This window comes from Bacillus rossius, chromosome 8 (assembly GCF_032445375.1).
Source record: "Bacillus rossius redtenbacheri isolate Brsri chromosome 8, Brsri_v3, whole genome shotgun sequence".
Lineage (NCBI taxonomy): Eukaryota > Metazoa > Arthropoda > Insecta > Phasmatodea > Bacillidae > Bacillus > Bacillus rossius.
Genome location: NC_086336.1, coordinates 2,753,599 through 2,779,791, shown reverse-complemented (window position 1 = coordinate 2,779,791; position 26,193 = coordinate 2,753,599). Strand labels below are relative to the sequence as shown.

General features: G+C 43.9%; 1 protein-coding gene across 2 annotated transcripts in view; it reads left to right on the top strand.

Moving 5' to 3' along the window:
- Positions 1 to 212: 212 nt before the first annotated feature.
- The window catches only part of LOC134535481 (uncharacterized), a 105,645-nt gene continuing 79,664 nt past the window's right edge, over positions 213 to 26,193 (top strand). For both annotated transcript variants that reach the window (XM_063374597.1, XM_063374596.1), the window contains exon 1: positions 213 to 620. In XM_063374597.1, coding sequence (XP_063230667.1) covers positions 530 to 620 — 91 coding nt within the window. In that variant the 5' untranslated portion in view covers positions 213 to 529. The remainder of the gene's footprint in view (positions 621 to 26,193) is intronic.

Sequence of the window (26,193 nt, the reverse complement as noted above, 5' to 3'; positions counted from 1 at the left end):
TCAACCTCTACTTTTTTAATTACAAATTTAAATATTAATTACCTGTTTGCAGATAATATTAATTGCATGATTGCTGGCAATTGGACTCACAATATCATATATAATTTTGTTTGCTTTACAGTTACTTTACTTTGTTTCCTAACTCAGATGTGTTGTGCCATTGGCAGCATTGATTTACAGCGATGTTCGTATTAATTTCGGTAGATGTCAGGATGGGTAGTGTTTCTTGAGCCACAATGCAAAATGGCAGTTTGTGCGAGGTTTTGTGAAATTGCAACTGCTCATTTGTATCATTTTTGGCAATGAATTTAACAGTGAAGCATTGTGGAAATGAAACTTTATGAGAGCATTTAAGTCGCGCAATCGAAGGTGCTGCCGTAATGTTGTTGCCTTTAAAGTTTACGATTATTAGTGTCGAAAGTTCTTTACGTCCAATGCACAGGTGATAAAGTGTTGTGAAAAAAAAAAATATTAGTGATATGGTGTGTTGTGAAAAGTGATTGTTTTAAAAGTTAAAAGCAAAAGGATTATGGAAACTCCATGGCAGCACTTTGGAATCTATTTGGGATTAACGTTCCTTGACTGCTGCGTTGCTTATCCCATCGACTTCAGTTCCTCAGGTAAGACAAGTTGAATAATTGGAGGCTAGGTCAGTTTAACTTTTTAGTACAAGTTATTTTTTTAATTTAATTGTCGAGGGGAGATCATGGTCCCATATAACAGTCTATGTTTAGGAATCTATTGTGAAAGTTGCATGCGATTGTGGCTTTCCTGTTATTATTTTGATTTTATGTAAAGTGTTTATCCTTCGTGTCGTTTTCGTTCCTTTTACTTACTAAATATTGTTAAACATTGCCAAAAATACACGTTGGTTATATATTGTTTTAATATAATCTCTCGTTTTATATAGGTTTATAAACTGTAATGCAGCAATGCAAATTATGTAGCAATTATCGTAGATACCCTATAGCAGGGAATGTTTACCGATATTTAAGTATTTAATTAAAATAAACCTTGCATAATTATTTAATTCTAAAATAGTAAAGCTAGTTGAAAAATTATAAGAAATGTTTGTAATCATCCAGTTTAGGGTTTTGTGCGTAAAAATTATTAAATTTAAAATCTTTTGTATTTTAACTCTGCTCCGATAACTTTGTGCTAACTTTATACACAAAAGAGATCAAAAGGATGTAATCATCAAAACTAAATTACTGTATAAATCACAGAGACCATCTTTAACAGAAATATAAATGCATTTTGATGCTGTGCGATATAAATGTGATCGTCAAGGAGATGAGTACATCCAAAATAAAATTCTTAATGTTTTTTTTAATTTCCCTTTTTAAGTACCTATTCAGTTATTGACAATTTTTCTTATTTTGTAATATGGCATTGCAATATTGCAAGTAGTTTACTGTTTTAAAGGATGGTGAGGTTAGAGTAGCTTCATTTAAAATATTGTAAAATAGTATTAATTAACGGTTGATTAACTTGTGAGTTAAAATAGTTTGAAAAAAAAGTAAAATTTGTGAAATCTTAACCTAGGTACGTATTTGTTTATGAAACAGATGTAGCCTCCGTCTCTGTTAGTTGACATATGACTTCATGGGATTATCAAAGGAAGTGACTGGTAACATTTAATATTATGTTTTGTATCACGTATCCAAGTATATCCCTTGATCCTAATAGCATGATCCTGAAAACATTAATCCAATGGTACATTGTGCTCTAATTCTTGAAATAACTTTGTTCTACATTTGGAACACAGTTTTTGTCTTGGAAATGCACACTGCACCGACAGACACAAAATATCTATAAAAAGTGGCATCAAGACCTATATCTCTTCAAATGGCTAAAGATGTGAAAAGGAAAGCTAGTGTTTTGTTAGTTCCTTTATATTTATCTTCACAATCTCGGGCTTGGTACCATTGGAAAAATCACAAAATTTGCTACAAATTGGTGAAATAAAATTTGTGGATATTTATTTACCTTTTCACCCTCACCCCACCTAAAGAAACATTTTGGTGGATAGAATTTTTGTTAACTATATGTACATACAGTACATAAGTTCATATTATAAATTAAATAAAATTACAGAATTACAGTAGTCAAAGTTAGGCCTGCAAACTATGTTCATTAAAATTTCATTGTTTTACAATATGTGTCATTTGATGTTGTGCATATGTGAAGTAGGCCTACTTTACGTTCTTTATCAATGTAATCTATGAAGAAGCTGATTCCATTTTGACCAATTTGAAGTAATTTTTCTCTCACTCGAGGATGTCAGTTTATAATGCACTCTTCCAACCTGAGTCTCAAGTTCTTGTTACGGTACATTTACAGTGCAAGGAATGTTGACTAATGGCACCCAGCATGAATCTTCCTGGCCATAATTACGATTTTCTGGCCAGTAAAATAATTTAGCTGGCCAGTGAGGATGCATAAACATAATCACTGCATCTTCATCTTCAAGCACTAACCCAATACAACACTTATTATCATAAACTGAACACACATACGAATTGTTTCTAATTTTGAAGCTCTCCATTTTTTCAGTCAAAGAGTACTCTAACAAAAACTCATCAGAGCTAATTTGCTTAGCTGCTATTATAGTGTTAGATAGTGGGATGAAATAGTGCAAGGACCTTGTTCCAGGCACAGTTGTGAACTCTGAGAAACACTTGTTAAGCTTTTCTTCTACTGCGTGAACATCGTTTTTGATTAGCTGAAACTTAATTTTAGTAAATTATTTAGTGCAAAATGAAACATCTGGCCAGTTGTCAAAATTTGATCTTTATACAGTTTTTGCAAGCCCTTACTAGATACTGTCCTTGTAACACATCCTACAACACCATCACAAGCTGTTTAGCATGACTTGTTGCATGCAAAGTCCAAGAAGCTTTTAAAAGTCTTGTATTGTGCTGCATTACCATCTGTGATATACTCCACTAGATTAATGTTAACAAATTATTCATGAATTAGTAGGCTCAATCTTCTTTGAACCTCATATACAAAGAGAACATCATGGTTTATTTAGGTAATCTAAGATAAAGTACAAAGACATAGGTATTACATGTTTCTCCATCCTTTCTGAAGTACAGAATTACTGGATGTAATGTGTAAGCAGAACGCACCCAAAAATATGACTGGATTTCGCCTTGGATAACAGAAAATAGTTTTCTGCAAAGTCCGTGAAAACTATTATTTCATTTGACTGAATGTTTTCTTTCCTTTGTTTCACATAATTTGACTGCTGTTTAGAGATGAATGAGCGTGGTATTAAAGCTGCCAGTTTCTTCAAAAATAGATCAATAAACTCACATAAAGGAAGGACCAATGTTTGTAAATGGCTGCGATCAGTACCTAGTTACCCATTGTGAAAACATAAGTTCATCTTCATCATCAAAGTCAGTAAAAATTCTTGTTATGGGTGAATCTCAGATTACAGGCCATTTTACTGTGGTGTTTTTTTATTTTCACAATGAGTTTTAAAAATTAAAAAAAAAAATATGAGCTCCTACTCAAAGGTAAATGAAGAGATGTATCCTGTCAGCAGAGCTGAAAATGTAAAATTTCAACTTTTTTTAAAACTTCAAAATTCAAGCAACCATGCTAATGACAAAAGCATCCATGCTAATGACATATGACACCATGTAAATGATTAAGCATACAAAAAGCGTAGACAGTAAGTAGGCAATTCTGTCCAGATAAAATACATAGATAAATAAAATTAAAAAAGAAACCTGTTAATTTATTCTTTTAATATTAAATAACAATTAGGCTTATTGAGAAGGAAAACAGTCACAAAATGTATGGTTTCCATACACCTAAATGAAACAATTAATATGCCATTGATCTTCAAACTTTCTTACACATTTAGGGTTCAAAAAATTAAAAAAGCCATTTACTTTGAATCAAATATTTAAAGAAGAAAAACAACAATAGTTCACATAATGCTACCAGTAAACACCATTTTAATAATAGAACTGTATAATTTGGTATTGAAATTTGAAAAAAAATTACAAAGTCCACTTCTTATCTTAAAATAACATGCATATTTAAACATTAAAATTATAGGCCTAGTTCACTTTGCCATAGTTATTTGAAAACAAGTAAAAATTAAAGTGCACCAACATGGTAAGGTTAAACATCACACACAAGGTCATTTTGCTCTAGAGATCTTTAAAAACATAGAAAGCAGCTCTTGAGCCAGATGGTGTTGGACTGACACCATTGTTTTACATTGGTTTGTTCATCAAAGTCAAATTCCTTTTCAGTGAATGTGATATGCTTGTTTGTACAAAGAGGGCACCCTCTGGCTAGACATTCTTCACTAGTTTTCTCACATGTAAGAGCTTTTGACAAATCATCAATATTTCTTTCTTTAATAATTTCCAAGAAATATAGTTTTTGAACAAGAAGCTTCATGTTTTCGTGCTTAGCACAGAGGCACATATCTCTCTCATGTACTTTCCTGGGAACAATCCAAGAAGGCTTGTACATATCTACAGAATGAACTATAGCTGATCCTGAAGTTCTCTGCCTGTAGAAACTTTGCATGCAGATTTTTTAATGTGTTGTTCAAATAGCGTTTCTGCTGTTGCTTCCCATTTCTTGAAACCACATCTTTTTTACTTGGGCATAAAGTAGAATTACCCTCATTTTCTAAAAAAATCCGTACCTTCCTCTTCATAAATTCAATACTTGCTTTCTTTTGCCTTTCATAAATTAATTCATGTGAACGCCTTTTGTTTGCAAGATGCAGTTTTAAGGGGAGAAAATGCTTAGTGTGAGTCAGCATTCTATACTTTTTTTTAATTCTTCAAGAGATCACCTTTGTAAAAATTTGTTTCTCTCTTTCACTTTTTTTAATGCTATCAAATTTGCTTTCCAGTTCCTTTGTAATCACTTCTGCAAACACCAGTTTAGGGCGAACAACATCAGGCACTTTTCTTCCGCGGAGATTTTTCTTCACTTTCGTATTTGGAGTCAATGTTGGAGTCTTTTCTTTCCCTTTCAGCAATCTCTGATACCTTTTCTTGTATTTGTGGTACTTTTTCATAAGGGCACTGTTTACTGCTTCCAATTTTTTAATTTGCCTGTAAGCTTTTGTTTTGTTTCGTCGAATTTGTTTTCTTCCCCCTTTTTTTGTGTGTGCTGACTCTTTCTCTTTCAGAATAGACGATGTGCATGGTATGTTTTCATTACCTTCTTGATTGACTCTTTCTGAATCACACACATTTTGTGCATTTTCTTGTAAATATGCCTGCATTTCTTCTTCCTCTTTCTTATTTCTGTATTTTTTGTTGCCTGCCTCCATTCTTTTCTTTTCTGTCTTTTCTGTCTTTCATTAAAATCAGCAACAAGTTTCACCTTGCCGGTAACTTTTGCTTTCAAGTATATTTTGTGTTTCTTTTCTTGGAGAGCTTTGAGTTTTTCAGGGTCTTTTTTGAGCCTCTCTCCTTTTTTCACATTCTTTTTTTTTCTTCAATTTTTCTGCTGTACTCATTGCAGCTTTCTTTCTAGCCATACTACCAGTTAATCTGTAACTGTATTAACATAGGAAACATACTCCGTAAATATCATTCAAAACATAGTTTGGATTTTCAAATTGAAATGAATAAATCTAAATTTTAAGCATATATTTATAAATAAACTGTTTAAAAAACTCAAAGCAAAATATTTATCTTGATTTTTATAACTCAAGAGTTTTAGTGAAAATATATATAGTACCCTATCCAACTGTAAAAGAAAAATATTTCATTAGCATGGACTGGTGTCATTAGCATGGTCAGCAAGTTCAGAAATGCCCATGCCAATGACCATGAATTTGTCCATGCTAATGAAAATTTTTACTTTAACCTAACCTGACATTAATCTTTGAAGACCCATTAAACTTTCACTAAGCCATGAAGAAGTAAACATAGATAACAATCATACTGAACAAAAATATTTTTTAATAATTACTATTTATAGCAGTTACAACATCCATGCTAATGACAATCAATTTTCATACTCACCATAAAAAGTCCACACAATATATGATAACATCAACTTAGGCTTGTAGTTCCCTCCAAAACCAAGTTAGTTCTGCCAACCTAATGGAAACTAAATATCCTTGTCAATGAAAGAATAACAACAAAACCTTTTTTTTATCTTCCAAGAGCTTACAAACTTTGACCATGCTAATGACACAAAACACTAGGGACTAACTTTAATCCAAAGTACTCTGAGCATTTTCAAAACTGAAATAAAACTTATATTCAGAAATCAGTCAATAAAGTATACATTTTTCAAAAATCTGTAGATAAGTTTCAAACTTAAGCAATTTGGTTCACAAGTCAACCTACAGCTTTGTATACTGTGTCTTGGGACAGCCATGCTAATGACATTTTACAAGGTTTTTAATTTTTATTTTTTTATATTTTGAAATAAATGTTGGAACACACACACGACTCATTTAGAGGTCATCTGTAGCTGTAAGGAAATATATTAAAAGTAGTAGAACTGTCACTGGACTCTTAGCAATTCACTAGAGACCAATTATTTCCCGTAATCTGAGATACACCCAAATATATTCTTGTACTTTTTCAGAATTTGGACAGTTATGACCTTTTCTTAACATGCAATCACGATTTTCACTATCACGTACCAGTAAAATGATAATGTAATTTAGCTTTGATTTTTCTAAATTCATAGAACTTAGGAGGAGGATTAGATTCTGGTGTATTTAGCAAACACAGACCGAATGTGTACCTGGCTGGCCAGCCGTGACACACCATTTCGGCCACAACTCATATAATTTGAAAATCCTACTTTATCACAAGGAAATTTCTCTCGGTATGCTGTGTGTAATTCCTTAAAATTGCAGAGTATTAGGTGCTTTTGTTCATAAACATTTTTGTGTGCACTAACCTTATCTTTGGCACCTCGCATTAGTCTGCTCGTCTGCTTGATAAAAATTGGTAAATTTTTCAACAACTTCTGAAGAAATTTTTGACCTTACAAAGGATCAGGATATGAAATAAGTCCTTTTTATTTTACCAAATGGCCTGATTTTCTTGCTATGTACTCAAAAACATTGAATTCTGTTGAAATTTTCTTTTGTGACCAGGAATTAGGTGCAGCTGATTAAATGTGTAACTTCTCCCTTATGGATGTTGCATACACATTTTTCTTTCATTTGACTGATTAGAAAATTTAAGTCGCTTGCATTTCTCTAGCTTTCTTTTTCCATACACTTAATTTTGAACGCTTTGAAAGTCCTTTTAGTTTTAAGGGTGATGCATCAAGAGTACTCATACTTAATTCAAATCTTCCTTTTCAAATGGTGTAGTGTCTCTAAGGTCTTCCTTCGTTGGTGTAAGCCTGTGAGGATCTTGGCCTTCCTCTTCGTTAGAATTATTCTGTGGATTTACAAACTCTTGTTCTTGAAATAAGTTCATTCTACAGTTGGAACACAGTTTTTGTCTAGGAACTAACAAAACACTAGCTTTCCTTTTCGCATCTTTGGCCATTTGAAGAGATATAGGTCTTATGCCACTTTTAGTTTATTTGCTGGGTCACAAAAATTTTTAAAAGCTTCCCTATAATATTTAATGAGTGATGCATAGTGGTGTGAACATATACTTGAATATAATTTCTTTTTCTTCATCAGGAAGTTCAGCAATATTAAGAATTATCTTCTTGTCTGTGTATGTATTTATATGACACACAGAATTAATAAAAAGTCCCACACTACACTTTTCATATAAACTGGTAGCCATTGTAGATTGTAAACAAACTTTTGGTTTTACCCACTTCAGTCAGAAAATACAAAAAAATAACTATTTAAAAATAAATAAAACAGTTAGGTACATGTCAACACTCAAACATTGACAGTCTTAGATTAAACAATCCCACACAGCTTGTTAAAGTGCACAGACTCCCACATACTGGGCAACCTCTGTGACTAATATCTTACATGAGATCACTCTACAGTTAACATTTAGATGATGCAATATATTACATCATCTACTTTTAAGCAAGAAGATGCAATATTATGTAAAATGATATAGTGACCAAACATTAATTGAACCATAACTTTTCTTCAAACATTTTCTTCTCCATTTTATTTGTATATTTCAACTAAAAATTTTTTGGATATGCTCGATTAACAGGAAAGACGGGTTGTGTTGCCTCAGAGTGCTGTTGGTGCATTATCTTAGTAATGACTCCGTCTGGCACGGCCTGTTTGTCGATGTGGGGGATGTAGATCGGACGGCTCGTGTAAACCTACAGTGATCACGTCTGGAGCAGTGTTGTCGCACCGCGAGCGCCATGGCGTTGTTGCCATACGATGAGTGCGGAACAAGCTTGGACGGTAATAGTTATTCTACGCCATGCGAATGAGTCGGTATTTGGTGAGGATCGGATCCACTTGTTCTCATATCGGAATCTTGGATTAGGTTCTAAAGAAGAGTATTCCGAAACATAATTTTTTTTATCTCCAAGAGTCAGGAAGTGTTGACATTTTCAACACATTAATTGAAAATAAAACATACATCATTTACATGATTAGGGAACGAACAGTTGGTTTTTGTGGCAGAAGTGTAGACCCTGAGAGCATGTCTGCGAGAGGTTGTGCTAGGCTGATGTGTTCCTGCAGAATGCGCACTTCTGGGCGAGGGCGAGGGGAAACTGGTTTGTATGGAACTTTCACTCGGTGGCTGGACGACTGTGTTTCCACCATTTACCTGGGATCACCGCAGTTCAGTAGCCGACCGCTGTGTGATCTTTTTATTAATTTTTTTATTTATTTGTATTCCATTGAGCCTTCTTTTGGTAGAAACCTCATGTCATTTACATATTTACAGTTATACATATACATACAGTTTTACATGTACACAGTTTTACATACACATAACTTTGAATTAAAACAAATAGTAATAAAAAAATTTCAGATAATCTGAATTACAAATATAACATTTCTTTTATACATACCCATAGACATGACATGTCAAGCAATTTCTTATATTTATTAAGTAAGGGGGGGGGGGGGGAAGGCTTTTCTTGTGCCATGCGCAACCTTTTCGGAGTGGGTCTCCTCCGCCTGGTTGAGATATATATATATATTTATTTATTTATTTATTTATTTATTATGGCCTTCTATACAACCCAAGCAGATGGGAAGAAGTTGTCAATTTGCAGAACCACATTTCACATACATATATCATTAGAGAACCGCAATAAAATACTACATAAGTATTACATATGAAAACAAACACATATTTAAACAAATTCAAACAGATAGAAGTTGTCAGTTTAAAAGCACAATATATATAACAAACATCATTAAAAACAACAATGAAACATATATATATATATGTTACACATATGATCATAGACAATAAAACAAAATAAACAAATAGACAAATAAACAATTTATAAAAACACATTACATATAGCAAACATCACTAAAATACAACAATACAGAAATACATATTTACATGATACAAAAATAAAATAAAATACTATTTATCAAAGAATTCTTCTAATGAGTAGTAAGCTTTTTGTAGTAAAAAGGTTTTAAGTTGAGATGCAAATGTATGGTTATATATATATTAAGTTCTTTAGGCGCGTTGTGAAATAATGATGAGAGTGAATTTTTAAGATGCGCGCGCATCACTGTAACACAAAATTAACAGGTTGAAGCTGCCCGCTAAAACGCTCATTAAGTCTCGAAAAAAAGCTACCAACAAAATAGAAATAGAACCTCTATCAGTCGCGCATGTTGGCACGCTCGTCGCCTCTGATCACTGTTTTCATATTTATAATATTTATCCACATGTTTCTAGTTTCTACATTCACAACACGTGTTTTAGTTTCATACAAGTGCGAATTATAAATGTGCTAATAAATTATGTTCAGTAATAATTTAAATTGAATATTTTGATTAATATTATTTACTATTATTAAATATTAGTAAAACAAATTGTGTTTATATACTTTTTCAAGTGCTCCAATATAATTATTGAGGTTAACTATCCGTATGTATTATTTATTGATATAAATTAAAATATTATTGTTTAATATAATTAATACTAAATATTATTAAATTATTAATGTTAAATATTTATTATTGGTTATTAAATATCTACAAAATAAAGAAATACATTTAATAAATTTGTGATAAAAATTAAAATCGAACATCAAATTAAAATATTGATTATTAATATTTATTATTAAATTAATAAATAATAAATATTTATAAAAATAAATGAACAAATTTAATGAAAACTTTTTGATATAAATGAAAAGTGAATATTAATATAAGTAAATAATAATTACTCAATACATATTAAAAAATGAATAAACTTAAATTAAGTTGTTGAATTTATTATTAACTTTATTTATTTTCTTTTATAATATTAAATAATAATATATATTTAAAATTAAGAATCTTATAATATTTAGTACAAATTATGTCATATATATTTATTCTCTAAATTTTATTTATTTCATTTTTCAAATATAAACTGAACTTTATTGACTGTGTTGACTATCTTTTTCCTTCCCTTTTATTATTTTATTGTAATTAATTATTTGCATGCAATTAAAAACTATTTTTAATGATGCCAAAGAAGTATAACTTCTCACGCGCGAACATAAGTACACGCACCCATTTTTCCTTCTTTATTCTGGATTTTTAAGAAAAAAAATGTTTCGTAAACATGACGTAAGCAACTAACAAGTTCAAATTCTATGATGGCATTCGGGACGTTCACAAAGAGCACATAACTGTGGCTTGCATAAGGCGGCAGAAAGTGAAATATACGCAGTATGCGACGCCTCTGCAGTGGAACAAGCAGTAGTGATGTGATGGGACTTAAACAGTCAGTTTCCGTCTTGGTTGTGAACGCACATCTTCCCTCACTGCTCGTCGCCATGTGACTGTCTTCTCTCGCTGCTCATCGCCATGTGACTGTCTTCCCTCGCTGCTCGTCGCCATGTGACTGTCTTCCCTCGCTGCTCGTCGCCATGTGACTGTCTTCCCTCGCTGCTCGTCGCCATGTGACTGTCTTCCCTCGCTGCTCGTCGCCATGTGACTGTCTTCTCTCGCTGCTCGTCGCCATGTGACTGTCTTCCCTCGCTGATGGCTGCGCTAAAGTCTTCAGCGACTCGCAAGCGCTAGATAACAACAAAATATCTGTTTTAATTGTCAAAAGGTTCTAAATTGGGTTTGCAGTCGCCTTTATAAATTTTTCCGGATGCAAGATCTGTTCTGTCGAAGATTTCGCCCAAGCTCTTGTTAGGTTCACTTTTCCGTGATTGGCTGACCGTTGCACGGTTAAAGCCTTATTTGTCCGTGATTCTGTGCATTTTATGGTGCATGCCCTGGGTCTGAAACACCAACACTAGCCAATAATGAGCTGGCAATGTTATACTGTATCATCATGCTCTTGAACTTAGTTCGCGCTGGATGTGGTGAAGCTGACGACAATGCAGTGCTGCAAGCAGTAGATCGTCGGGGAATGATGCAAGACTCGGGCGTGGAGGTTCACTGTCTGTTCGCGTGGCCGGAATACAGTGTAGGTCCTAGCGAGCAGGGACGAATACCCCGCAGGACAACATGTCCACCCAGGGCAGCCACTGCCACCGCTGTGTGCTGTCTCCTCCTGCCGTGCCGCCGGCATCCGGCCTAGTGGTTCGGAGCCCAGTCACGTTATCTTCCTTCATCCACTCCTCGCAACAGAGACTGACTAGCAGACCAGGCCGCCCTAGGCCCTTGCGTTCGGCTCATGCACAGAGGAAAAGTTTTGTTTTAATCAAACAAATATTTGTTTATATAAGGGGGAACAAATATTTACTTGGTGGAACAAAATACATCAAACTCGGTAAGTAACAAAATTAATTTGTTACACCTAACCAAATATACATTTGAGTTGACAAAATCATTTTGTTGGCTCCTACTACAAAATATTTGTTTGAATTAACAAAACATATTTATTTCGCCATATATAAACAAATATTTTGTTGAGGCAAACAAACCTTTCTCTCAGTGTGTATTTAATTTCTTAGTTTAGAGGTTTCATTTATACTTATTTTACTATGCAAAAAAGGTTGTCATTGAGTTAATTGAGCTGAGCTAAGTACATATGTGCTCACACTTCGCCAGTGCAGCAAAGATCGCTGGGATTGGTCGCCCTAGGGCCTTAAGAGGGCGATAAAGGGCTTCATTTAGAGCTGTTTTAGTGGTCATTTATGTGTAATTTTCTCCAACTTGAGATATGATCGCCACTGAATCCGCCAGCAACGTAGTCGGAAGTGGGCTACGTCAAACTAGGGGATTTATCGTTTTGAATGATAACAATGATAACACTGATGCACTGATAACAATGTTATTCAGTTTTTTTTTTTTACTTATCAAAGATCAAAGTTTCTTCACTGCACGTGTTGCATTGGATGTTCTCGCTCGTATGTGCTCACATGTGGAACCACGCAACGTAATGGAACATCTCTGCAACTGCGGTGTCCGAAATGGCGCAAGAGCACGGGAATGGATGAGCGCATGAATGTGTAATAACATGCGCGGTACTGATACCCAACAACACTTGTTGGTTTTCACGTTACGATATAACAATAAGAATTGATGTAATATTTCGAGGGGATCTGTGCACTGATTTGTCACGAGGCCAATAATACTTTAATATTGTACGTTTTTCTGACTTATCGATTCGTTCAAGACTTACAAGTATGTAAGTGTTCGGAAGGGGCATCGTCGCCATCGCCGTGTGTGGAGGTGTGATGTCAGTGCACAGTGCACAGTGTCTGCTGGGCGGGGCCCGCTGACTCACCGCGCCTTGCGCAACACCGGTCCCCTCCCCCCTCCCCCATCCCCCCCTCCACTCCCGGCCACGTCACGTGACCTCGCCGCCGGCCGCCGAGCGCGAGGACAGACAGTTCTCGATATGACATAGTTGCCTCCCCCCGGGATATACGAGTTTTTTTTCCTAACCTAACTAAAACTGAGTGTGTTTTGGAGGGGTCCGGGTTAGGGAGGGACCTAGGTGCGTCTCAGGCCGAAGCCTATACGCCTAGTCAGGGGTGCCCACAAGGGGGGGTAACGACGCAGACTGCGTCATTAAAATTTCAGGGGGGGGGGGGTTAAAAGACGAGAAAAATGTATATATTATTTACATAATTATAGCTTCTAATGTGAAAATACGTTTCTGGTGCTTTGATAATTGAAAGGGATCTTGAATATCAAATTGACAACCCCGCACTTTCCTCAACAAAAGCAGTTTGGCATCTGTCGGTTCAGGATGGAAATATTACCTGATATGACCAAAATTATTATTAGAAAATCAGTTTTAATTAATGCAAAATGTGATAAAATATAATACTAAAAAAGTATAATATTATAAAATTATTGAGTAAATCATTGAGAAAATGGCATAAAAAATTTCGGGGGGGGGGGGGGGGGCGCATCATTAGGTTAGGGGGGGGGGGCACCTCTGCGCCTAGTCATGCTGGGATTAGCCATGCATCATGTGCTAGGAGGGGATTGGCCAGCCATGGCAGCGATTGGTGCCATGACTAACTCCCCTCACTCTTAAATCTAGACTATAACTAGAGATAGGTTGGGCCCAGGTAAAACCTGCATAGACACAGGGAAAACCCTGGTCACATTCATGCGGGATGCAAATTAGCATGCATTACGTGTATGAATTTACAGGAGACAGAGGATGGTCTGGATGAAGTGTTGGACAGAGTAGAAAAGAATCTACCATGCGGGGGTTGGGCACTTGGACTCGTGGTCCGCTTTGCTATTTGTCCAGTACTGGATTTAGTGACCAGGGACGCAAGTGCCCCTGGTGGTGAGTGGTTACACTGACCACTCACTCCGCCCCGGGATATACGGGAAGCCTTTTTTTCACCGACAAGAGAGCCAAAACCCGAAGTTCCCCGAAGTGCATGCTTTTTTTCCGTGTCTTTTATGTAGCTATCCTAACCAAATCAACCGTCCACAATGTTTTGAAAATATTTATAATGTAGCTAACCCAACCTAATTGACCATTCGTATCCTTTTATCAACACCGCCATATTTATTTACAATGAACAAAAAAAACCTTAAGATGCACGATCGTTCGATTGGCTCTCTCGTCTGTGTAAAGAAGGATTCCCGGTATATACGCCCAATGGTCTATTGTATTAGATAGTTATCTTAATGTTTACTTGAGCAACTTTTTTTTTTTCATGTGTAGGCTAAGTAAATATGGTATGACAGTTGCATACTCTGAAGTACCCGGTACCAGCAGCGAGGACGGCGTGCAGAGACACTGACGGAGCTGTAGCGCGATGCGCAGCTGTCTGATCGCCACTGGCAGAGTCCCTCTGTGGCCACATGCTTCGTGTCCTGGAAACACTCGCTGCGTCAAGCATCTTGTCGCGACCCGCGAAAATCCTTAATGCTTGTAGCCTATAAGTATGTAGAGTGAAGAAATACTAATGTTCGCAGGCTTTCACGGCCATCGTCTGAAGTAACTTGGCTTCCGGGTTGTAGCCGCGTCCTTGGGCGAATAATTCACCGACGTCAACTTTGACCGACAGCTAGAAAACTGCTGTGTACCACAACGCCGAAATACACTAACGCCGAAAAATGTCATTGCAGGACTGCCACAAAGGTTAGGTTAGGCTAGGTTAAGTTAGGTTAGGTTATATTACGTTAGATTAGGTAAGGTTAGGTTTGATTGTGGTATTTCGGCGTTAAGGTACATTTAAGAAACACACACAAATTCATTCAGTTGTTATTTCGGCGTTGTGGTACACAGTAGTTTTGTAGCTGTCGGCGTTGTGGTCAATTTTGACATTCGGCGTTATGGTATTTCGGCGTTGTGGTAACGACCCGTGAAACATGAAGCCGTGGCTACTAGCGCAGCTGCTGTACGCAGTGCGCAGAGCGCAGTGTGCAGAGCGCAGTGTGCAGTGCGCAGTACGCAGTGTGCAGTACGCAGTGTGCAGTGCGCAGTACGCAGAGCGCAGTGTGCAGTACGCAGTGTGCAGAGCGCAGGGCGGACGCCGTAATCACGCGCACTTCCCGCTCGATACCGCAGTGACGTCAGCCCGGTATCTCCGAGTCACTCGCGCCACGGCCTTCCAGACACGTGGTCTGTAGTCTGTCCCGTTTCCTCTGCACAGCTCTGGATGGTATCAACCAGCTGGAGACTTCCCCCGCCCTACCCTGGTAGGGGCCTCTGTCTGGTTCACTTTCGCTATGTTAGCGCGCAAGTCCCGTAGTTGCAGATTGTTCTATAGGTTTCTTCAACAAAACGAAATACTAAGGCGTTATCATCAAGATTTAAAAAAAAAAAAAGGAAAACATAAATTCAGTTCTAAACATATTACTTTTATCATTTAGTAATGTTTGTGACTTACCAAAGTCGACCGTTTAGTCTATCATACAATTATTCTAGATGAATATTATATCACTATGGTATACGGGGCACAGCCTCCTAACGTTATGCAGTCCTACATTTAGGAAAGGAAACAGACGAGAGGGTATAAATAAACTCTGGTATTGTTAAGAAATACTTTTGACTGGTCATTTTTTTAAAAAAAAAAAAAAAATGTATTGCCACAGTGTAGCAACTATGCAAAATACTGTTCTTAAATTATGTAAATGGCTAACCTCTTCAAATTTATTCTATTTGCAGACGACACATCTGTTATTATAAATGGGGAAACCACAGAATCAATTCAGGAAAAAAATAATTTAGCCATAAATCATATGAAAATTAATTTACATATAACAAACTAATTATGTACAGTTTATAAATAGAAATAAAATATAATATACAGATCATAATATAAATTAATGCAAAAACATGCCACAGGTCGCTTCATTAAAGTTCCTAGGATCATTTACAATGTATGAACATATTCACTTTATTGCAAAACAGTTAAGCTTAATCTCTTATACGTAAAGGTATCTTGTGGAATTAGTTGATTTAAAAACTATTCAAAATGTATGGTTACTTCCACTCAATAATGTCGTATAAGATTGAAAGAAGAAATAATACACTAAAATGAAATAAATATATATATTTGCATAATAACGAAAACACAAAATTATAAAGTTGTTGACAAATATTCTAAAAATTAGGAATACTCACTTTTACAAATGAGTGTATATGTATATATATATATATATATATATATATATATATATATATATATATATAGCAATAGTAACAAAAAAATTCACAAGGAACAAAAATATCCACGATTATAATATTCGAGGTTGTAGTAAACTGAGACCCACAAAGCACACCACTACTCAGTCTGGAACAGGTATCATTCATAGAATGAGATTACTAATTATTATTGTACCGTACATAATAATTACAGAATTGGATAACATTGGCAAATATAAAACTACTGTTAAAATTATTATTTCATCTCATACCTTCTGTAACGTAAAATAATTGCGGAAGTACACAATACAAAAGGCGAAAGAATTTTGTGGATAATACGTCTTGAGTATGTATAGTAAATTGGTAATAATAGGTGGGGTTTCTTTCATGCTTGTTTCTTGTCAGTATCGACAACCTTAGTTCTGCTCAATTTGTATGATTTATATAATCCGAAAACACATATTAACTAGCTATATATATATATATTTTTTTTTTTTAGATTCGTGATTTTTCTATGTAATGTGTATACACTTCAGTGAATCCTTGTAAAAAAAAGATTTATTCCATAGCCTTGTGATTTCTACCACGATTAATGAAGTGAAAAAATTAAAACAAAACTTACCAATATAGTTTACTGAAAGTCGAACACAATACCCGTCCTAGACGTGGTTTTGTATAGAAAAACTGTGACTTAGTATTTTATGATTCTTATTGTGAATTTGTTTCAGTTTACACACAACCATGTTCAAAGTTAAGTGTTTTCGTGCCTCTCTCTCTGTACACACACACACACATGTGCATATATATATATATATAGTTATGAGTGGGGAAAACGAGTTCGTAAGAATAGCCCAATTCTATAGTTTTTTTATTGCTACTAATATTTACATAATCAATTAAATCACCACGCCTAATGTGTGTTCGTTGATCACTAAGTATCTGTCCAGTTCACAGTTCGCACTCCTCACTGGAGCTGGGCTCGACAGTGGGTCGCACATGTCCACACACACAGTTCGCACTCCTCACTGGAGCTGGGCTCGACAGTGGGTCGCACATGTCCACACACACAGTTCGCACTCCTCACTGGAGCTGAGCTCGACAGTGGGTCGCACATGTCCACACACACAGTTCGCACTCCTCACTGGAGCTGGGCTCGACAGTGGGTCGCACATGTCCACACACACAGTTCGCACTCCTCACTGGAGCTGGGCTCGACAGTGGGTCGCACATGTCCACACACACAGTTCGCACTCCTCACTGGAGCTGGGCTCGACAGTGGGTCGCACATGTCCACACACACAGTTCGCACTCCTCACTGGAGCTGGGCTCGACAGTGGGTCGCACATGTCCACACACACAGTTCGCACTCCTCACTGGAGCTGGGCTCGACAGTGGGTCGCACATGTCCACACACACAGTTCGCACTCCTCACTGGAGCTGGGCTCGACAGTGGGTCGCACATGTCCACACACACAGTTCGCACTCCTCACTGGAGCTGGGCTCGACAGTGGGTCGCACATGTCCACACACACAGTTCGCACTCCTCACTGGAGCTGGGCTCGACAGTGGGTCGCACATGTCCACACACACAGTTCGCACTCCTCACTGGAGCTGGGCTCGACAGTGGGTCGCACATGTCCACACACACAGTTCGCACTCCTCACTGGAGCTGGGCTCGACAGTGGGTCGCACAAGTCCACACACACAGTTCGCACCCTTCACTGGAGCTGGGCTCGACAGTGGGTCGCACATGTCCACACACACAGTTCGCACCCTTCACTGGAGCTGGGCTCGACAGTGGGTCGCACATGTCCACACACACAGTTCGCACTCCTCACTGGAGCTGGGCTCGACAGTGGGTCGCACATGTCCACACACACAGTTCGCACTCCTCACTGGAGCTGGGCTCGACAGTGGGTCGCACATGTCCACACACACAGTTCGCACTCCTCACTGGAGCTGGGCTCGACAGTGGGTCGCACATGTCCACACACACAGTTCGCACTCCTCACTGGAGCTGGGCTAGACAGTGGGTCGCACATGTCCACACACACAGTTCGCACCCTTCACTGGAGCTGGGCTCGACAGTGGGTCGCACATGTCCACACACACAGTTCGCACTCCTCACTGGAGCTGGGCTCGACAGTGGGTCGCACATGTCCACACACACAGTTCGCACTCCTCACTGGAGCTGGGCTCGACAGTGGGTCGCACATGTCCACACACACAGTTCGCACCCTTCACTGGAGCTGGGCTCGACAGTGGGTCGCACATGTCCACACACACAGTTCGCACCCTTCACTGGAGCTGGGCTCGACAGTGGGTCGCACATGTCCACACACACAGTTCGCACTCCTCACTGGAGCTGGGCTCGACAGTGGGTCGCACATGTCCACACACACAGTTCGCACTCCTCACTGGAGCTGGGCTCGACAGTGGGTCGCACATGTCCACACACACAGTTCGCACTCCTCACTGGAGCTTGGCTCGACAGTGGGTCGCACATGTCCACACACACAGTTCGCACTCCTCACTGGAGCTGGGCTCGACAGTGGGTCGCACATGTCCACACACACAGTTCGCACTCCTCACTGGAGCTGGGCTCGACAGTGGGTCGCACATGTCCACACACACAGTTCGCACTCCTCACTGGAGCTGGGCTCGACAGTGGGTCGCACATGTCCACACACACAGTTCGCACTCCTCACTGGAGCTGGGCTCGACAGTGGGTCGCACATGTCCACACACACAGTTCGCACTCCTCACTGGAGCTGGGCTCGACAGTGGGTCGCACATGTCCACACACACAGTTCGCACTCCTCACTGGAGCTGGGCTCGACAGTGGGTCGCACATGTTCACACATACAGTTCGCACTCCTCACTGGAGCTGGGCTCGACAGTGGGTCGCACATGTCCACACATACAGTTCGCACTCCTCACTGGAGCTGGGCTCGACAGTGGGTCGCACATGTCCACACACACAGTTCGCACTCCTCACTGGAGCTGGGCTCGACAGTGGGTCGCACATGTCCACACACACAGTTCGCACTCCTCACTGGAGCTGGGCTCGACAGTGGGTCGCACATGTCCACACACACAGTTCGCACTCCTCACTGGAGCTGGGCTCGAAAGTGGGTCGCACATGTCCACACACACAGTTCGCACTCCTCACTGGAGCTGGGCGCGACAGTGGGTCGCACATGTCCACACACACAGTTCGCACTCCTCACTGGAGCTGGTCTCGACAGTGGGTCGCACATGTCCACACACACAGTTCGCACTCCTCACTGGAGCTGGTCTCGACAGTGGGTCGCACATGTCCACACACACAGTTCGCACTCCTCACTGGAGCTGGGCTCGACAGTGGGTCGCACATGTCCACACACACAGTTCGCACTCCTCACTGGAGCTGGGCTCGACAGTGGGTCGCACATGTCCACACACACAGTTCGCACTCCTCACTGGAGCTGGGCTCGACAGTGGGTCGCACATGTCCACACACACAGTTCGCACTCCTCACTGGAGCTGGGCTCGACAGTGGGTCGCACATGTCCACACACACAGTTCGCACTCCTCACTGGAGCTGGGCTCGACAGTGGGTCGCACATGTCCACACACACAGTTCGCACTCCTCACTGGAGCTGGGCTCGACAGTGGGTCGCACATGTCCACACACACAGTTCGCACTCCTCACTGGAGCTGGGCTCGACAGTGGGTCGCACATGTCCACACACAGTTCGCACTCCTCACTGGAGCTGGGCTCGACAGTGGGTCGCACATGTCCACACACACCGTTCGCACTCCTCACTGGAGCTGGGCTCGACAGTGGGTCGCACATGTCCACACACACAGTTCGCACCCTTCACTGGAGCTGGGCTCGACAGTGGGTCGCACATGTCCACACACACAGTTCGCACCCTTCACTGGAGCTGGGCTCGACAGTGGGTCGCACATGTCCACACACACAGTTCGCACTCCTCACTGGAGCTGGGCTCGACAGTGGGTCGCACATGTCCACACACACAGTTCGCACTCCTCACTGGAGCTGGGCTCGACAGTGGGTCGCACATGTCCACACACACAGTTCGCACTCCTCACTGGAGCTGGGCTCGACAGTGGGTCGCACATGTCCACACACACAGTTCGCACTCCTCACTGGAGCTGGGCTCGACAGTGGGTCGCACATGTCCACACACACAGTTCGCACTCCTCACTGGAGCTGGGCTCGACAGTGGGTCGCACATGTCCACACACACAGTTCGCACTCCTCACTGGAGCTGGGCTCGACAGTGGGTCGCACATGTCCACACACACAGTTCGCACTCCTCACTGGAGCTGGGCTCGACAGTGGGTCGCACATGTCCACACACACAGTTCGCACTCCTCACTGGAGCTGGGCTCGACAGTGGGTCGCACATGTCCACACACACAGTTCGCACTCCTCACTGGAGCTGGGCTCGACAGTGGGTCGCACATGTCCACACACACAGTTCGCACTCCTCACTGGAGCTGGGCTCGACAGTGGGTCGCACATGTACACACACACAGTTCGCACCCTTCACTGGAGCTGGGCTCGAAAGTGGGTCGCACATGTCCACACACACAGTTCGCACTCCTCACTGGAGCTGGGCTCGACAGTGGGTCGCACATGTCCACACACACAGTTCGCACTCCTCACTGGAGCTGGGCTCGACAGTGGGTCGCACATGTCCACACACACAGTTCGCACTCCTCACTGGAGCTGGGCTCGACAGTGGGTCGCACATGTCCACACACACAGTTCGCACTCCTCACTGGAGCTGGGCTCGACAGTGGGTCGCACATGTCCACACACACAGTTCGCACTCCTCACTGGAGCTGGGCTCGACAGTGGGTCGCACATGTCCACACACACAGTTCGCACCCTTCACTGGAGCTGGGCTCGACAGTGGGTCGCACATGTCCACACACACAGTTCGCACTCCTCACTGGAGCTGGGCTCGACAGTGGGTCGCACATGTCCACACACACAGTTCGCACTCCTCACTGGAGCTGGGCTCGACAGTGGGTCGCACATGTCCACACACACAGTTCGCACTCCTCACTGGAGCTGGGCTCGACAGTGGGTCGCACATGTCCACACATACAGTTCGCACTCCTCACTGGAGCTGGGCTCGACAGTGGGTCGCACATGTCCACACATACAGTTCGCACTCCTCACTGGAGCTGGGCTCGACAGTGGGTCGCACATGTCCACACACACAGTTCGCACTCCTCACTGGAGCTGGGCTCGACAGTGGGTCGCACATGTCCACACACACAGTTCGCACCCTTCACTGGAGCTGGCCTCGAAAGTGGGTCGCACATGTCCACACACACAGTTCGCACTCCTCACTGGAGCTGGGCTCGAAAGTGGGTCGCACATGTCCACACACACAGTTCGCACTCCTCACTGGAGCTGGGCGCGACAGTGGGTCGCACATGTCCACACACACAGTTCGCACTCCTCACTGGAGCTGGTCTCGACAGTGGGTCGCACATGTCCACACACACAGTTCGCACTCCTCACTGGAGCTGGTCTCGACAGTGGGTCGCACATGTCCACACACACAGTTCGCACTCCTCACTGGAGCTGGGCTCGACAGTGGGTCGCACATGTCCACACACACAGTTCGCACTCCTCACTGGAGCTGGGCTCGACAGTGGGTCGCACATGTCCACACACACAGTTCGCACTCCTCACTGGAGCTGGGCTCGACAGTGGGTCGCACATGTCCACACACACAGTTCGCACTCCTCACTGGAGCTGGGCTCGACAGTGGGTCGCACATGTCCACACACACAGTTCGCACTCCTCACTGGAGCTGGGCTCGACAGTGGGTCGCACATGTCCACACACACAGTTCGCACTCCTCACTGGAGCTGGGCTCGACAGTGGGTCGCACATGTCCACACACACAGTTCGCACTCCTCACTGGAGCTGGGCTCGACAGTGGGTCGCACATGTCCACACACACCGTTCGCACTCCTCACTGGAGCTGGGCTCGACAGTGGGTCGCACATGTCCACACACACAGTTCGCACCCTTCACTGGAGCTGGGCTCGACAGTGGGTCGCACATGTCCACACACACAGTTCGCACCCTTCACTGGAGCTGGGCTCGACAGTGGGTCGCACATGTCCACACACACAGTTCGCACTCCTCACTGGAGCTGGGCTCGACAGTGGGTCGCACATGTCCACACACACAGTTCGCACTCCTCACTGGAGCTGGGCTCGACAGTGGGTCGCACATGTCCACACACACAGTTCGCACTCCTCACTGGAGCTGGGCTCGACAGTGGGTCGCACATGTCCACACACAGTTCGCACTCCTCACTGGAGCTGGGCTCGACAGTGGGTCGCACATGTCCACACACACAGTTCGCACTCCTCACTGGAGCTGGGCTCGACAGTGGGTCGCACATGTCCACACACACAGTTCGCACTCCTCACTGGAGCTGGGCTCGACAGTGGGTCGCACATGTCCACACACACAGTTCGCACTCCTCACTGGAGCTGGGCTCGACAGTGGGTCGCACATGTCCACACACACAGTTCGCACTCCTCACTGGAGCTGGGCTCGACAATGGGTCGCACATGTCCACACACACAGTTCGCACTCCTCACTGGAGCTGGGCTCGACAGTGGGTCGCACATGTCCACACACACAGTTCGCACTCCTCACTGGAGCTGGGCTCGACAGTGGGTCGCACATGTCCACACACACAGTTCGCACTCCTCACTGGAGCTGGGCTCGACAGTGGGTCGCACATGTCCACACACACAGTTCGCACTCCTCACTGGAGCTGGGCTCGACAGTGGGTCGCACATGTCCACACACACAGTTCGCACTCCTCACTGGAGCTGGTCTCGACAGTGGGTCGCACATGTCCACACACACAGTTCGCACTCCTCACTGGAGCTGGGCTCGACAGTGGGTCGCACATGTCCACACACACAGTTCGCACTCCTCACTGGAGCTGGGCTCGACAGTGGGTCGCACATGTCCACACACACAGTTCGCACTCCTCACTGGAGCTGGGCTCGACAGTGGGTCGCACATGTCCACACACACAGTTCGCACTCCTCACTGGAGCTGGGCTCGACAGTGGGTCGCACATGTCCACACACACAGTTCGCACTCCTCACTGGAGCTGGGCTCGACAGTGGGTCGCACATGTCCACACACACAGTTCGCACTCCTCACTGGAGCTGGGCTCGACAGTGGGTCGCACATGTCCACACACACAGTTCGCACTCCTCACTGGAGCTGGGCTCGACAGTGGGTCGCACATGTCCACACACACAGTTCGCACTCCTCACTGGAGCTGGGCTCGACAGTGGGTCGCACATGTCCACACACACAGTTCGCACTCCTCACTGGAGCTGGGCTCGACAGTGGGTCGCACATGTCCACACACACAGTTCGCACTCCTCACTGGAGCTGGGCTCGACAGTGGGTCGCACATGTCCACACACACAGTTCGCACTCCTCACTGGAGCTGGGCTCGACAGTGGGTCGCACATGTCCACACACACAGTTCGCACTCCTCACTGGAGCTGGGCTCGACAGTGGGTCGCACATGTACACACACACAGTTCGCACCCTTCACTGGAGCTGGGCTCGAAAGTGGGTCGCACATGTCCACACACACAGTTCGCACTCCTCACTGGAGCTGGGCTCGACAGTGGGTCGCACATGTCCACACACACAGTTCGCACTCCTCACTGGAGCTGGGCTCGACAGTGGGTCGCACATGTCCACACACACAGTTCGCACTCCTCACTGGAGCTGGGCTCGACAGTGGGTCGCACATGTCCACACACACAGTTCGCACTCCTCACTGGAGCTGGGCTCGACAGTGGGTCGCACATGTCCACACACACAGTTCGCACTCCTCACTGGAGCTGGGCTCGACAGTGGGTCGCACATGTCCACACACACCGTTCGCACTCCTCACTGGAGCTGGGCTCGACAGTGGGTCGCACATGTCCACACACACAGTTCGCACCCTTCACTGGAGCTGGGCTCGACAGTGGGTCGCACATGTCCACACACACAGTTCGCACCCTTCACTGGAGCTGGGCTCGACAGTGGGTCGCACATGTCCACACACACAGTTCGCACTCCTCACTGGAGCTGGGCTCGACAGTGGGTCGCACATGTCCACACACACAGTTCGCACTCCTCACTGGAGCTGGGCTCGACAGTGGGTCGCACATGTCCACACACACAGTTCGCACTCCTCACTGGAGCTGGGCTCGACAGTGGGTCGCACATGTCCACACACACAGTTCGCACTCCTCACTGGAGCTGGGCTCGACAGTGGGTCGCACATGTCCACACACACAGTTCGCACTCCTCACTGGAGCTGGGCTCGACAGTGGGTCGCACATGTCCACACACACAGTTCGCACTCCTCACTGGAGCTGGGCTCGACAGTGGGTCGCACATGTCCACACACACAGTTCGCACTCCTCACTGGAGCTGGGCTCGACAGTGGGTCGCACATGTCCACACACACAGTTCGCACCCTTCACTGGAGCTGGGCTCGACAGTGGGTCGCACATGTCCACACACACAGTTCGCACTCCACACTGGAGCTGGGCTCGACAGTGGGTCGCACATGTCCACACACACAGTTCGCACTCCTCACTGCAGCTGGGCTCGACAGTGGGTCGCACATGTCCACACACACAGTTCGCACTCCTCACTGGAGCTGTGCTCGACAGTGGGTCGCACATGTCCACACACACAGTTCGCACTCCTCACTGGAGCTGGGCTCGACAGTGGGTCGCACATGTCCACACACACAGTTCGCACTCCTCACTGGAGCTGGGCTCGACAGTGGGTCGCACATGTCCACACACACAGTTCGCACTCCTCACTGGAGCTGGGCTCGACAGTGGGTCGCACATGTCCACACACACAGTTCGCACTCCTCACTGGAGCTGGGCTCGACAGTGGGTCGCACATGTCCACACACACAGTTCGCACTCCTCACTGGAGCTGGGCTCGACAGTGGGTCGCACATGTCCACACACACAGTTCGCACTCCTCACTGGAGCTGGGCTCGACAGTGGGTCGCACATGTCCACACACACAGTTCGCACTCCTCACTGGAGCTGGGCTCGACAGTGGGTCGCACATGTCCACACACACAGTTCGCACTCCTCACTGGAGCTGGGCTCGACAGTGGGTCGCACATGTCCACACACACAGTTCGCACTCCTCACTGGAGCTGGGCTCGACAGTGGGTCGCACATGTCCACACACACAGTTCGCACTCCTCACTGGAGCTGGGCTCGACAGTGGGTCGCACATGTCCACACACACAGTTCGCACTCCTCACTGGAGCTGGGCTCGACAGTGGGTCGCACATGTCCACACACACAGTTCGCACTCCTCACTGGAGCTGGGCTCGACAGTGGGTCGCACATGTCCACACACACAGTTCGCACCCTTCACTGGAGCTGGGCTCGACAGTGGGTCGCACATGTCCACACACACAGTTCGCACTCCTCACTGGAGCTGGGCTCGACAGTGGGTCGCACATGTCCACACACACAGTTCGCACTCCTCACTGGAGCTGGGCTCGACAGTGGGTCGCACATGTCCACACACACAGTTCGCACTCCTCACTGGAGCTGGGCTCGACAGTGGGTCGCACATGTCCACACACACAGTTCGCACTCCTCACTGGAGCTGGGCTCGACAGTGGGTCGCACATGTCCACACACACAGTTCGCACTCCTCACTGGAGCTGGGCTCGACAGTGGGTCGCACATGTCCACACACACAGTTCGCACTCCTCACTGGAGCTGGGCTCGACAGTGGGTCGCACATGTCCACACACACAGTTCGCACTCCTCACTGGAGCTGGGCTCGACAGTGGGTCGCACATGTCCACACACACAGTCGCACTCTCGGTCCCGTCGCTCCGCGCCTGCGCCTCTCGCCCAACTCGCCGGCCGGCGGCGCCGCTTTTATACCCTG